This window comes from Echinops telfairi, unplaced genomic scaffold, assembly GCF_000313985.2.
Source record: "Echinops telfairi isolate 266 unplaced genomic scaffold, ASM31398v2 ScPeMD7_7406;HRSCAF=8444, whole genome shotgun sequence".
Classification (NCBI taxonomy): domain Eukaryota; kingdom Metazoa; phylum Chordata; class Mammalia; order Afrosoricida; family Tenrecidae; genus Echinops; species Echinops telfairi.
The window spans coordinates 3863173-3874537 of record NW_022111306.1 but is presented as its reverse complement, the minus strand read 5'-3'; the positions used below and the strand labels follow the sequence as shown (position 1 = coordinate 3874537).

The following is an 11365-nucleotide window of genomic DNA, read 5'->3' as shown; positions in this document are numbered from 1 at the left end:
GACGGACAACAGAAAAGTGGGTGAAGGGAGACGTCGGACAGGGCAAGATATGACAAAATATTAATTTATAAATTATCAAGAGTTCATGAGGTAGGGGGTAGCTGGGAGGGAGGGGGAAAATGAGGACCTGATGCCGGGGGCTTAAGTGGAGAGGAAATGTTTTGAGAATGATGAGGGCAAAGAACGTACAAATGCGCTTTACACGATGTATGTAGGGATTGTATGAGCCCCTAATAAAATGATTAAAAAAGAAAAAGAAATGTCTATTGGCATTTCTATTTTAGCACACTAGATAACAATCCCTCCGAGAGGAATGGATCCACTTTTGCTGTAACTCCTTAATCATCTCCCTTACGAAAGTTATGTGGTGAACTTTCCCACCCCTCCCATTGCTGTTCAAATTGAGAAGGAAATTAACACCGAGGTGTAGTCTCAAACCAAAAGTAACTACTCACTGCCATTGAGTCACTCCTGCCTCTTAGCAGCCCTGCAAGGCTGGGGTAGGACTGCCCTCATGGGCTTCTAAGACTGTAGCTCGTTACCAGAGGAGAAATCCTTGTCTTTCTCCCACATAGTTTACAATGAATCTTTGTTAGATAAGAAGAACTTTAATTGACCCTTTAGTCCAATGTTTAATTCAAATGAGATCAGATTCTTTCAGGGTGGTATGGTTGTTAGACTGTTTATTTCTGGAGTGAGTAATGGGAATTGGCACACATTTTACCTAACAAGTTCTAATTAAAAGCGTAGGCCTATAAACTTGTGTTATAAATGAAAGAAGTAAAGAAGGATTCTCTTTGATCTCCCTACAGCTGCTTGCTCCCCACAGTACCATACTTTGGCAATTTAGTTCAAATTGTAGAGGGAAACAAATTTGGAAAGTAGAAACCAATAAGGATAAAATAATAAGAACATACCCCGTGCAGAGAGCTGTCACCTGACTAGAAGTTGGTGTTTTGAGATTTTATTGAAGCTATCGTAAGTTTTCGGATTGATGTGTACTTTGCTTTTCTTCATAGTGATCAGCCATAATATTGCTGGATCTGTAATTACAGGTTGTTTTAGGAATACAGCTCTGCCATGTTAGTAGCTAAGCCAAGGTGAACTGGATGTTCAAGTTCTTTTCATCCTGATCTGAATGTATTGTAAGCTCCCAGTTCAAGTCGGCTGTGTGGCAGGCACTGTGCTAGTCTGAAGAGATACAAGAAGCCATAGAGATTTTTGCTCTCGGTGTACTTAGAGACCAGACAAGATATGTGTTTCTATTCCTGTTCCTTTCCCAAGTCGGACATCTATGCCCCAAACTACTATTGTTGCTAATAGATAACTCATACAGTGGTTAAGAGGGAAGGAGCAGGGAACATGCAGATGAGGGAAAAAATATTCATGTAGTGAAACCATTGAAATTTTATTGCGAATCACTGCCACTTCCCCCAGCTTTGGAGGGACGGGGAACAAGAGGTCTGCTCAGAAAGGAGTATGCAGGATAGTTTGGGAACATTTTTAAAAGGGTTACCAGGTCTCATTGCTTCCCTTTCTGGCACTGTCATGGACACTGGTGTGTGTGCTGAGCGGTGGCAGTGCCATGGGCACTGCAGGTCTTCATGGGGCTGGAGTCGTGGAGCTCACAGGAGAGGAAATAAAATGTAGAACATTTAAAAAAAATTTTAAAGGTTTCTCAGAAACTTGTTAAAACTAGTTTTTGTTGTTGTTTTGTCCCTGGTAAATAATGTAGAAGACTTGGAGAACATTTACCTGAAGAGGGAATATTTCAAGTGGCCTGATTGATACAAATTCTCACTCTGCGTGAGCAGACATACTTTATCCGTGGCCTGCAACCCGCAGCCTCCCTGTAGAGTCTGGTATGAATAGATGTGCTAGGCTAATTTACTTACTCGGGAGGTTCATTAAAGCCAGGATCAGGTATTCTTGAAAGCTTACCAAGGTATCCTGTGAGTATTCATTAACCCAAGGGCTGCTTCTCTGGGAATTTGTATTGTCAGTTGGACTGATTCCTCTTTACAGTCTACTTGCCCCTTCCACCAGTAATTGAAAGAGCAATTGATAACTAACTCAACCGTTCTTTTAAAATGGGGAACTTGCCACATTTCCATAGTTTTATTTCTTTTTTTTTTCTGTACTGTGGTAATTTTCTCAACGAAGAGTCTAATGGGTCCCTTTGTAATCATTGGTGCCAGTCTGGCTTATTTCACAACCAATGAGGACACTGTGTTGGCACAAAGTTCTTGGTTAAGGAAAGAAGGCCTACTGTTAGCCCTGATTCCCAAAACTGGCATCTGTTATCAACACTAATTAATGAAATTATATGTGTAGCATTTTATGTACAGATACCCCAGACTATTTTTAAGAGGTGAGGGCGACTGGTCTGAAAGTTGCTTTAGATCCCTAATTGGGCGATACCACCCGCTGGGTAGAGCAATCCAGAGGGGATCTCAAAAGCGGACACAAATACTTTCCCTGGGATTGTGGGCTAGAGTAGGAGCCCGGTGACGTAATGATTACACATTGGGCTGCTAACTTTTAGGTCAGCTGTTTGAAACCATGAGCCTCTCCTCGGGAGGAAGATGGGGTTTTCCACTCCCCTGAAGAGTTACGGTCTTGAGAACTCACGGGGACCGTTCTCTGGTCACTATGAGTCGGCATCGACTAGACGGCAGTGAGTTTGGTTTTTATGAGCGACAGTACAAAAATCTTTACTTGCTGGGGCGGGGCAGGTAAGGGGCACTGAGTAATTTTTTTTTTCCCCCGAAAAGGGAGCAGCAGGTCAAATAAGTTCAGAAACCTATCGTTTAGATTGCAGCCCACTTTTCTTAGTATACTCTTCTACCTTGGTTTAATGTTTCTCAAAACATCTATGTTACTGACATTATCAAATGCTTAGTTCAAAGAACCAGGCAATGTTTCCCTTCTGAGGTTTCATGTATCTTTTAACAATTGATTGATTGATTATTTCCAAGTAATTATTAGTTAAGTAGCCATTTGAATCCAGCAGCAGGCACATGGGTTAGAGATGTGTCCAGCTGCTTAATTGCATCAAGAGTTAGCGCCTTGGAAACCCCATCGTGCAGAACTGCTCCATCCTGTAAAGTTGCTATGAGCTGCAATCAACTTGTACTGTACTGGGACATAGTTAACCATATCACTTTTTATTTGTGATTCCAAATGTAAATATGTAGAAACTTCTCTGCTCTGAAAGTATTTGATGTCTGCGTTGATGGACAAGACCTTGGAGGGTGTATTCCCCCCGCCCCCCCCTCCAATTGGGGAAAGCAGGTAGCCAGGGGCCATGAATGCAGTTTGTCTGTTTATTACCCAATTATTGATTTCCCCTACAGAATCATTTATTTTTTTCTATGAAGCTTCCATGCTCTTAAATAATGTAGTAGATTGAATACTATCAATATTAAACTTAGGAGTTCCCTTTTGAATACATTTAGAAGACAATTACGATAGTCTGTTACTGATAGACTTGTTTTTCACTTTAAAAAATTTATTCAGTGGTACATTTGGGTGCAACAACTAGTACTTAATAATTATACCCCTAATAAAATGTTTAAAAATAATAATTATTGTTGTAAATAGACACAGTTTGACTGTTTGACGCTTGGGAGTGATCCTATCACGGATGTGATGAAATCCCAGTGGTCTGTTATGGCAGGGAGTGCAGCTGCCCTTCAATACATACCCCTGGTTTACCTCACCCAAAGCACTACCCAGTTTGTACCTAGACTTAACTCTTTGCTTACCAGCTATGTCAAACCAAAACTAGCCCGTGCAGTTGGCTCCTATAAAGGCCTATATTGCTTGCAGGCTTACAAACTATGTAAACTTAAGTGCAAACACAAGTTAACTCGTGAGCAGACTGCAACTTTCCAACATGAAAACATTAGTATACTGGTGACCAGTCAGCATTGTGTTAGGACACCCAAAGAAAACACTGTAATTTTTTCCACCTTCTTGTCACCAAGTGTCATGTGACTAGTGCTGGCCAATAGGAGATGAGCAAAGTTGAGGAGTTATGTTATTCAAGGGAACAGGTATCCCCCACTCCATCCCTCTGCTTGGAACTTGGTCAGGATGGCAAACCCCTTTCTAGCTTGTGGATTAGAGTAGGAAGTGTAGTGCACACGGGACCCTAGTGGAGGACCTCAGAGCAGATGCCCTATGGGTCCTTGTCTGTCTCTGTGTGCACAGTTTGTTACTGGATAACGCGTCATTTCCCTCCAGGTGCCTTCCTTACGTGCATAAAAATTGGTTTTGCTTTCTCATCTTACTCTCAAAGTTATTTTTGAAGTTATATCCTTATTGTAATTTAAAAAACATTTTTCTAGATATAAAAATGTCTGCATTATTAATAATTTAGTAAAACAAAGATAATAGTGATCCATTATTTTCTTGGATTGTGACTGTTCTTAATAAATTATTGCAAAACTATTCCTGATTTACTACTGAAACAGTTTCCCTTTTTGAACTGTAAGAGAAATATTAATGTAGTAATATTTAATGTAGTAATAATATTTAATGGTAGATGAATCCTTATTCATCTCAGATAAAAGAGAATTTTACTTATTAATAGCATTGAATCCCATGTAGTTAGAGAAAAAGTTTTTTCTAGTGCCATTTTACTTACGTGTTAATTGTTTGATTTCTAAAGCAACCAACCAGTGTCACCTTAAGACTACATGCCATATGCATTTTAAATCATTGGTTTTAGGCCGATGTGCCCGTTTTAAGAATTATTGTTACGTCCACTAGAGCGTTTAATGGCAGTTTTGTAAAACGCAAATTTTAGTTTTATGAATCTTCTTTATCATATCTACTTCAGGTTGAATATGAAGGCTTAAAACATGAGATTAAGCGGTTTGAGGAGGAGACAGTCCTGCTGAACAGCCAGCTGGAAGATGCCATCCGGTTGAAGGAGATCTCGGAGCACCAGCTGGAGGAAGCCCTGGAGACGTTAAAGAACGAGAGGGAGCAGAAGAACAACCTGCGCAAGGAGCTCTCGCAGTACATCCCCCTCAATGACAACCACATCAGCCTCTCGGTCGACGGGCTCAAGTTTGCTGAGGAGGGGAGTGAACCCAACAACGATGACAAAATGAACGGGCACATCCACGGGCCTCTAGTGAAGCTCAATGGCGATTATCGGACTCCCACGCTAAGGAAAGGAGAGGCTCTGCACCCCGTCTCGGACTTATTCAGTGAGCTGAACATTTCAGAGATACAGAAGCTGAAGCAGCAACTGATGCAGGTAAGGACTCATGAGCGGCGGAGCTCTGAGGGGTGTTCTGTTTTCATTCCACGTTGCTTTTCGTAAAATTAAGATTGCTCCTCATGGGACACTGTTTTAGAAAGATGCGACCGATAAGGTTTTGCAGATCTTGAAGAGAAACTTCTCATTCACCTTGCGTTAAGAAATGAATCTCGAGGAGACACAAATGACATTTATGGAACCGGATCTGAAGGGAGGAAAAACAGCCTCCTTAGGCTTCTCTGGCTAGCAAAGGAATTCCAAATCTTTAGGTACAAGTGAAATGGTAGAAAATGCACTTTCTCTGCCTGAGCCACGGAAGGCATAGTCCCAAAAGGAATACGTGCTCCTCGGTTCTGCTCGTGGTTAGATTGTCGTGCAGAATCGGCGTTAGTGAGTAGGAAGACGCTGTGCAGGTGGCGCCTGCCCAAAGCCTGTGCTCTCAGCCCTGCTCCCTCAGCTCTGGACCCCGAGACTTTGGTATCCACGCTGGTGCTGAAGCAGACCTGGGGCTGGGCGAGAGGCACTGATGGCTGCTCAGATGCTCAGGCAGCTGGTGGGGCTAGAGGTCAAGATGGATCTGTAGAGGTTGTTGCCCATGCTGTGCCCTGCAGCCTCAATCATCTGCTGTCACCCCACAGTCCCAGGCAGACCCTACAGACACAAATAACATGCTGCTGGTCTTGAAGGGCTAAGGATTTTCGGCTAGGGCCTGGAGACCAGCAGCTGCTCAGAAAAGGCGCTCAGTCGCTTGCTTCTACTGCAGCCTCCGGCTCTGAGTTACCCTGTACCCTGCCCACTGCAGGACTTGGTCTCTCCGGGCATTTGAGCCGAGGGGAGCAGCGGCAGTGCAGACACACACTGGTCCTTTTCAGAAGGTAGTAGACTCTGCCGTGTGCACCCTATCTACTATCCTCACCCAGTAGGGTCAGCTGTATTGCTGACCCATAGCTACCCTGTGCCCACAGTGTGAGACTCTGCACAGTCCTGCGCCTCCTCACAATCGTTCCCACTGACACAGGATCCCGTAGATGCAGCCCCTGGGGCAAGCGTGGCACCCAATGAAAAGTACTGCCACCTGTCTAGAAAATAACGCTGGCAACATATGTACAAATATGCTTGATACAGTTGATGTATGGATTGTAATGAGCTGCACGAGCCCCCAGTAAAATGATCTTAAAAAAAGAAAAAAGTACTGCCCTCAAGTCACTTCTGGCCTGTAGTGACCCTCTAGCGCAGGATCAGGGAGAATCGCTCCCCGTGAGTTTCCTACACGCTGATTCTCTATGGGAGTAGAAAGCTTCATCTTTCTTCCATGCAGCAGCTGGTGGTTTTGAACTGTGAACCCCGAGGTTATCAGCTGTAATCCCCTACACCACTGTGGCTCCTTTGTTAGCTCCCAGTAGTCAAATAATATTAGCATTTCTTCAGTGAGATATGAGTATTCGTATAAAGATCATACAAGGCAACGTGTAATTTTGTTGCCCTGTAAGTTCAGGGCTGTCTGATTATCACCACCCATTGAATTATGATAAGACTTTTGTTTTGAGCTTTTGGATCGTGAAATTGTGCTGTCATGGATGCGGCGATTGCCCTCCTTCAAGCTCGGCTCTCGGTTTTCCGTGCCTCAGCTTGCAGCCTCAGCACACTTTGGACGTAAGTTTGTGTTTCCATAGTTTTCTTGTTTCTTAGCATTTGACTGGGATTCAAAGCACTGCATCTGAGAGACAGCTGTGCACCTCTGAACCCAACCCCTGCCGTGAGTTGGTGTGGAGAGTTTGTGAAGACCCAGAGGGACCCAGCACCTTCTGCACCATTTCCCGGCGTCATGCCGCTTCAGTCATGGCCTGTGAAGCCATACCAGAATGGGCCCACCTGTTTGAAAAGTGAATGAACCAGAATGCTAACTTGAATGGGGAAAAAAATGACAGGTAGAATCCTTGCTGGAAACTCAAGCTCTCTCTTTGAAAACAAGGGCAGTGTGCACGTTGTGTGGCACCCACTCTTTTGACCAGCTGAGTCGAAAACAGTGGTGCCTGGCTCAAAGATGGCAGCTCACCACACTACTTAACATGTGTTTTCTCTCATGGCAATAATGCCATGTCATATAGCCAGCTCCCAAAAGGGACCACCACACCTGTTCCCAATCTTCCATTCAGGGCTTGGACCATTCCAGTTAGCCTTTGGGTTCACGCAAATATAGGATATTTGAGTCCGTTTCCATTTTGGTTAAGTGGCCGGGACTGGACCACTTCTAAGTGACAGGGACAGAACAGGAACTACTGCCGGCTGAGGGGATGAACACTCTGCTTGCTAAAGAGCAAGTAGCTGTCTGCTCTGGGAGCACGCCTGCTGCAGGCCAGGAGAGTAGCCAGTGGACCCAGAGATAGCAAACCTGGTAGATGTCTCAACTCGCAGGGCAGGCTGAGTGTGTATCCTAAAACATCTCCCCCAGATTTTCTGCCCGAGATAAGATTTGTCACCTGATATCAATTAGAAAGAAACATGTAGGAGACCCAAGGATGAACGTTGTAACTAATTAGATGGTGGCCCACCATTGTCAAAGCCACAATCCCCTGCCTTTAGAAAGCACCCTTTAAAAATTAGAAGTGTTTCTCCAGCCCCATCCTCCTCACCCTGTCCTACAGGATGCTTCCTGGGTGAGATGTTTCTCTTTTGAAGTGCTGCTGAAATAAACTGGGCTTAATTCTCTGCTGCTGCTGCTGCTGCTGCTGCTGCTGGTATCCCTGGTTCCTTACAAACCACAAGATTTGCTGGGGTTCCCCCACAGATGACAACCCCCATGTTGAACTGGCACACTAATCAGTTCATAGACCTGTAGGAAACGTGCAGTTTTAAGATCTTCCTTTTGAAATCGACGTAGACCATAGCCTACTCATCTTTTATTATGTTAGAAGGTTCTATGCACTTGAGTTATGTTTCCCCATCTGAAGGTATGTGGCAAACCTGATATCCTTCCCACCCCTCTCCCCACCCCCAAATAAAAAGAATTCTGTTTTTGCCTTGTGTATCAGAAATCTTGGGTAAGTAACTTCACTTCTGTGTGGCCCGTTCATAAAGGGGAAGGTAACGCATTAGCCCCACAACTAGTCTCGGGTTGCCTTTGTTGGAACTGGAGGAGCGAATCTCTTGCCTTCAGATACCATACTGCCATCTGCTGGGAAATTGTAGTTGGAATCATAAACAGCTGCAACTTCAGCAGTGCCTCCAGGCACACAGCCTGCATTGTCAAATCACCTCGAGTGTTACACAGACGGAATGGGATGGGGACTATGAAACCATGTAGCTGCTACAAAACATTATAAGGCATTCGTGTACTGGGACTAGCTGACATTTCTGAGGGTCCAAAGAGGTCACCACCGGGCTAAACCATAGAGTATGTGGGGAAAGGCAAGTGGTGATAAGGTTTGTCTGGTTAAAAATCTAGCTGATGTGGATTCAGGGCACTCCCGTGTGTCTCCCAGGAGAACTGTGGGGTGCAGGGTTGGCAAGCAGTGGTGTGGGAGGTAGTGCTGGGCCTCCGAGTGAGCTTGACTTGCCACCGTTTGGGGTTTGTAGTCAAGCACACGCCTTTTGCCTTACCCGGAGACCCTGTCTAAACCATGGGGTGCTTTCTGACCAAGACAAATATTTTTCTGACTTATATTTCTTCCCAGATTATAGAACAAATGACAGTAATATTTTAAATTTAGCCAATCACGCTATTTTGTACAGAAGCATGTGTATAAAAATCTCAAGAAGACATATTTTATGCGTCTAAGAATCTCTGTAAACTTGACAAAAGACCTTGCTAGAGAACAGCTCAATTAATGACATCCTTTATTGACTATGAGAAATTCTCAGACCATTATTAGATGAATTAGTTTGGCTTTTGGTGCCCTTAAGGTTTAGTTATTTTAAATTGATTATAGTCTACATTCTTTGTTGAGACAGTCAAGTACCTTAATTCTTTTAGTAGGAGGAAAATAACTAGAGCCTGTCTGGAAGAAGTAACGAAATGACTTAATCTGTGTGAAGGAGCCTTCCATGCTTGTGCTAAAAGTGCTCCCCTTTCCCTCCCATCTGTGAGGCACAGGAAGCAGGACAAATTCTTTGGATTCCACCACCCCCCACCACCACCCTTTTTCATTAGCAAACTGGATATATCATTTCACATGTAACGTGAGAAAAAGAACTATGATTTCTATAAACCTTAAATTACCAAATTTTTTTGGTTATATCCTCATGGATGTGCAAGATATAAAAATACATATTGTTCTTGGATCCATTAAAGGCCATTTAAATTTTATAATGATGCTAAGTGTTCAATTTGCTATGTCCCATTAAAATTCAAAGCATTTATATATGTGTTTGTGTGTGTGTGTGTGTGTGTGTGTGTGTGTGTGTTTGTTCTATTGGTATTTATAAAAAATTGTATGGGGTAGATAGTATCTCAAACCCCCCCCCAATTTCATAAATAAGGAAATTGAGACGCAAAATTGTAGGTCGTTTGTTCAAAGAAAAAAAAGTAACGTACTGAATGAGTCAATTTAAATATTCTCTCTACACAACAATGATTCATCCAATATTGTGAAATTAATTAAAACAAGATTAATCAATTGCTTCTTTTTATAACCTCGATGACAAGACAGTGCCCTCGTGCAAAGACGACGTTTTAATTGGTTAACTATTATAAACGATAAGTTTAAAATCACATTTATAAGCTTTGTAAAAACAGCAGAGAACATTGCCATTGAGTTACTTCTGACCCACAGCTCCCCCATGTGTTACGGGGAGGAACTGCTCCACGGGACGCTTTTGGCTGCATCTCTATGGAAGCACACGCCCTCGGGGCGCCATGCACCTTGCATTGAGCCTGCCAACTGCAGTCAGTGACTGGACGCCGCGAGGCACTCTGAGGGAGGAGGTACATGAGGTTGTCTGTGCTCATAGCGATTTTTAAAGTCTTGGAAACCCAACAGGACTGTTCTACTCTGCCCAGAGTGTCACAATGAGTGGGACTCGGCTTAATGACAGTGCGTTGTTTAGTTTTGGGGCTTTTTGATGAAGCAGGTGGCCAGGTTTTCCTGCTGCTGTTCCTCTGGGTAGAACTGCAAATCTTCGGGTCATAGTTACGTACAACTATGATGCTAGTTGTGGGTTTTTTATAGATAACTTTTATTAGATGGAGGAAGTTCTCTTCTATTCCTTGTTGGTTGAATGTTTTCATCATGAAGGGATGTTAAATTTTGGCAAATCCTTTCCCCCCCCTAAGACCATGTGGTTTGCGTCTTACCTTGTATGACTATGGTGTATTACAAGGAGCCCTGGTGGCCACCAAGCCTGCGGTTTGAACACACAAGCTGACTCACAGAGACCCTGTGAAGAGGTTCTGAGGCTGTAAGTATTTATGGGAACAGATGGTCTCATCTTTCTCTGCCGACCAGATGGTGGGTTTTGAACTGCTGACCTTGCAGTTAGTACATTTATCCAAAAATCACCAGGGCTCCTTGAACTACAAATGTTCTAAAAGTCAATGCTAAATACTATGCTTATTTCTTAAAGTCATGTTATGTTTTCCCTAGGTGCTGAAGAGAGAAAAAGTAAGACCGTTGAATAACATTCATGTTTCACAAGTTTGTATGTGTAGGGTGCATACGAGTATGAAACGTAGCCTAGTAGCCTAATCCCTTTATTTTTTTTTTATTTAAATCATTTTATTGGGGGGTCATACAGCTCTTCTCACAATCCATACATTCATCCATTGTGTCCAGCACATTTGTACATTTGTTGCCGTCATCATTCTCAAAACATTTGCTTTGTACTTGAGCCCTTGGTATCAGATCCTCATTTTCCCCCTCCCTCCAAACCTTTGGTAATTTATAAATTATTATTTTGTCATGTCTTACACTGTCTGACATCTCCCTTCACTGACTTTTCTGTTGTCCGTCCCCCAGGGAGGGGGTTATATGTAGATCCTTCCGATGGGTTCCCTCTTTCTAACCCACCTTCCCTCCACCCTCCTGGTATCGCCACTCTCACCATTGGTCCTGAAGGGATCATCTGTCCTGGATTCCCTGTGTTTCCAGTTCC

General features: G+C 43.4%; 1 protein-coding gene across 11 annotated transcripts in view; it reads left to right on the top strand.

Annotated features, from left to right (window-relative positions):
- BICD1 (BICD cargo adaptor 1) overlaps positions 1-11365 on the top strand; it is a 268002-nt gene that overhangs the window by 210298 nt on the left and 46339 nt on the right. For all 11 annotated transcript variants that reach the window (XM_045296380.1, XM_045296378.1, XM_045296377.1 and 8 more), the window contains exon 4: positions 4847-5272. In XM_045296380.1, coding sequence (XP_045152315.1) covers positions 4847-5272 — 426 coding nt within the window. The remainder of the gene's footprint in view (positions 1-4846; positions 5273-11365) is intronic.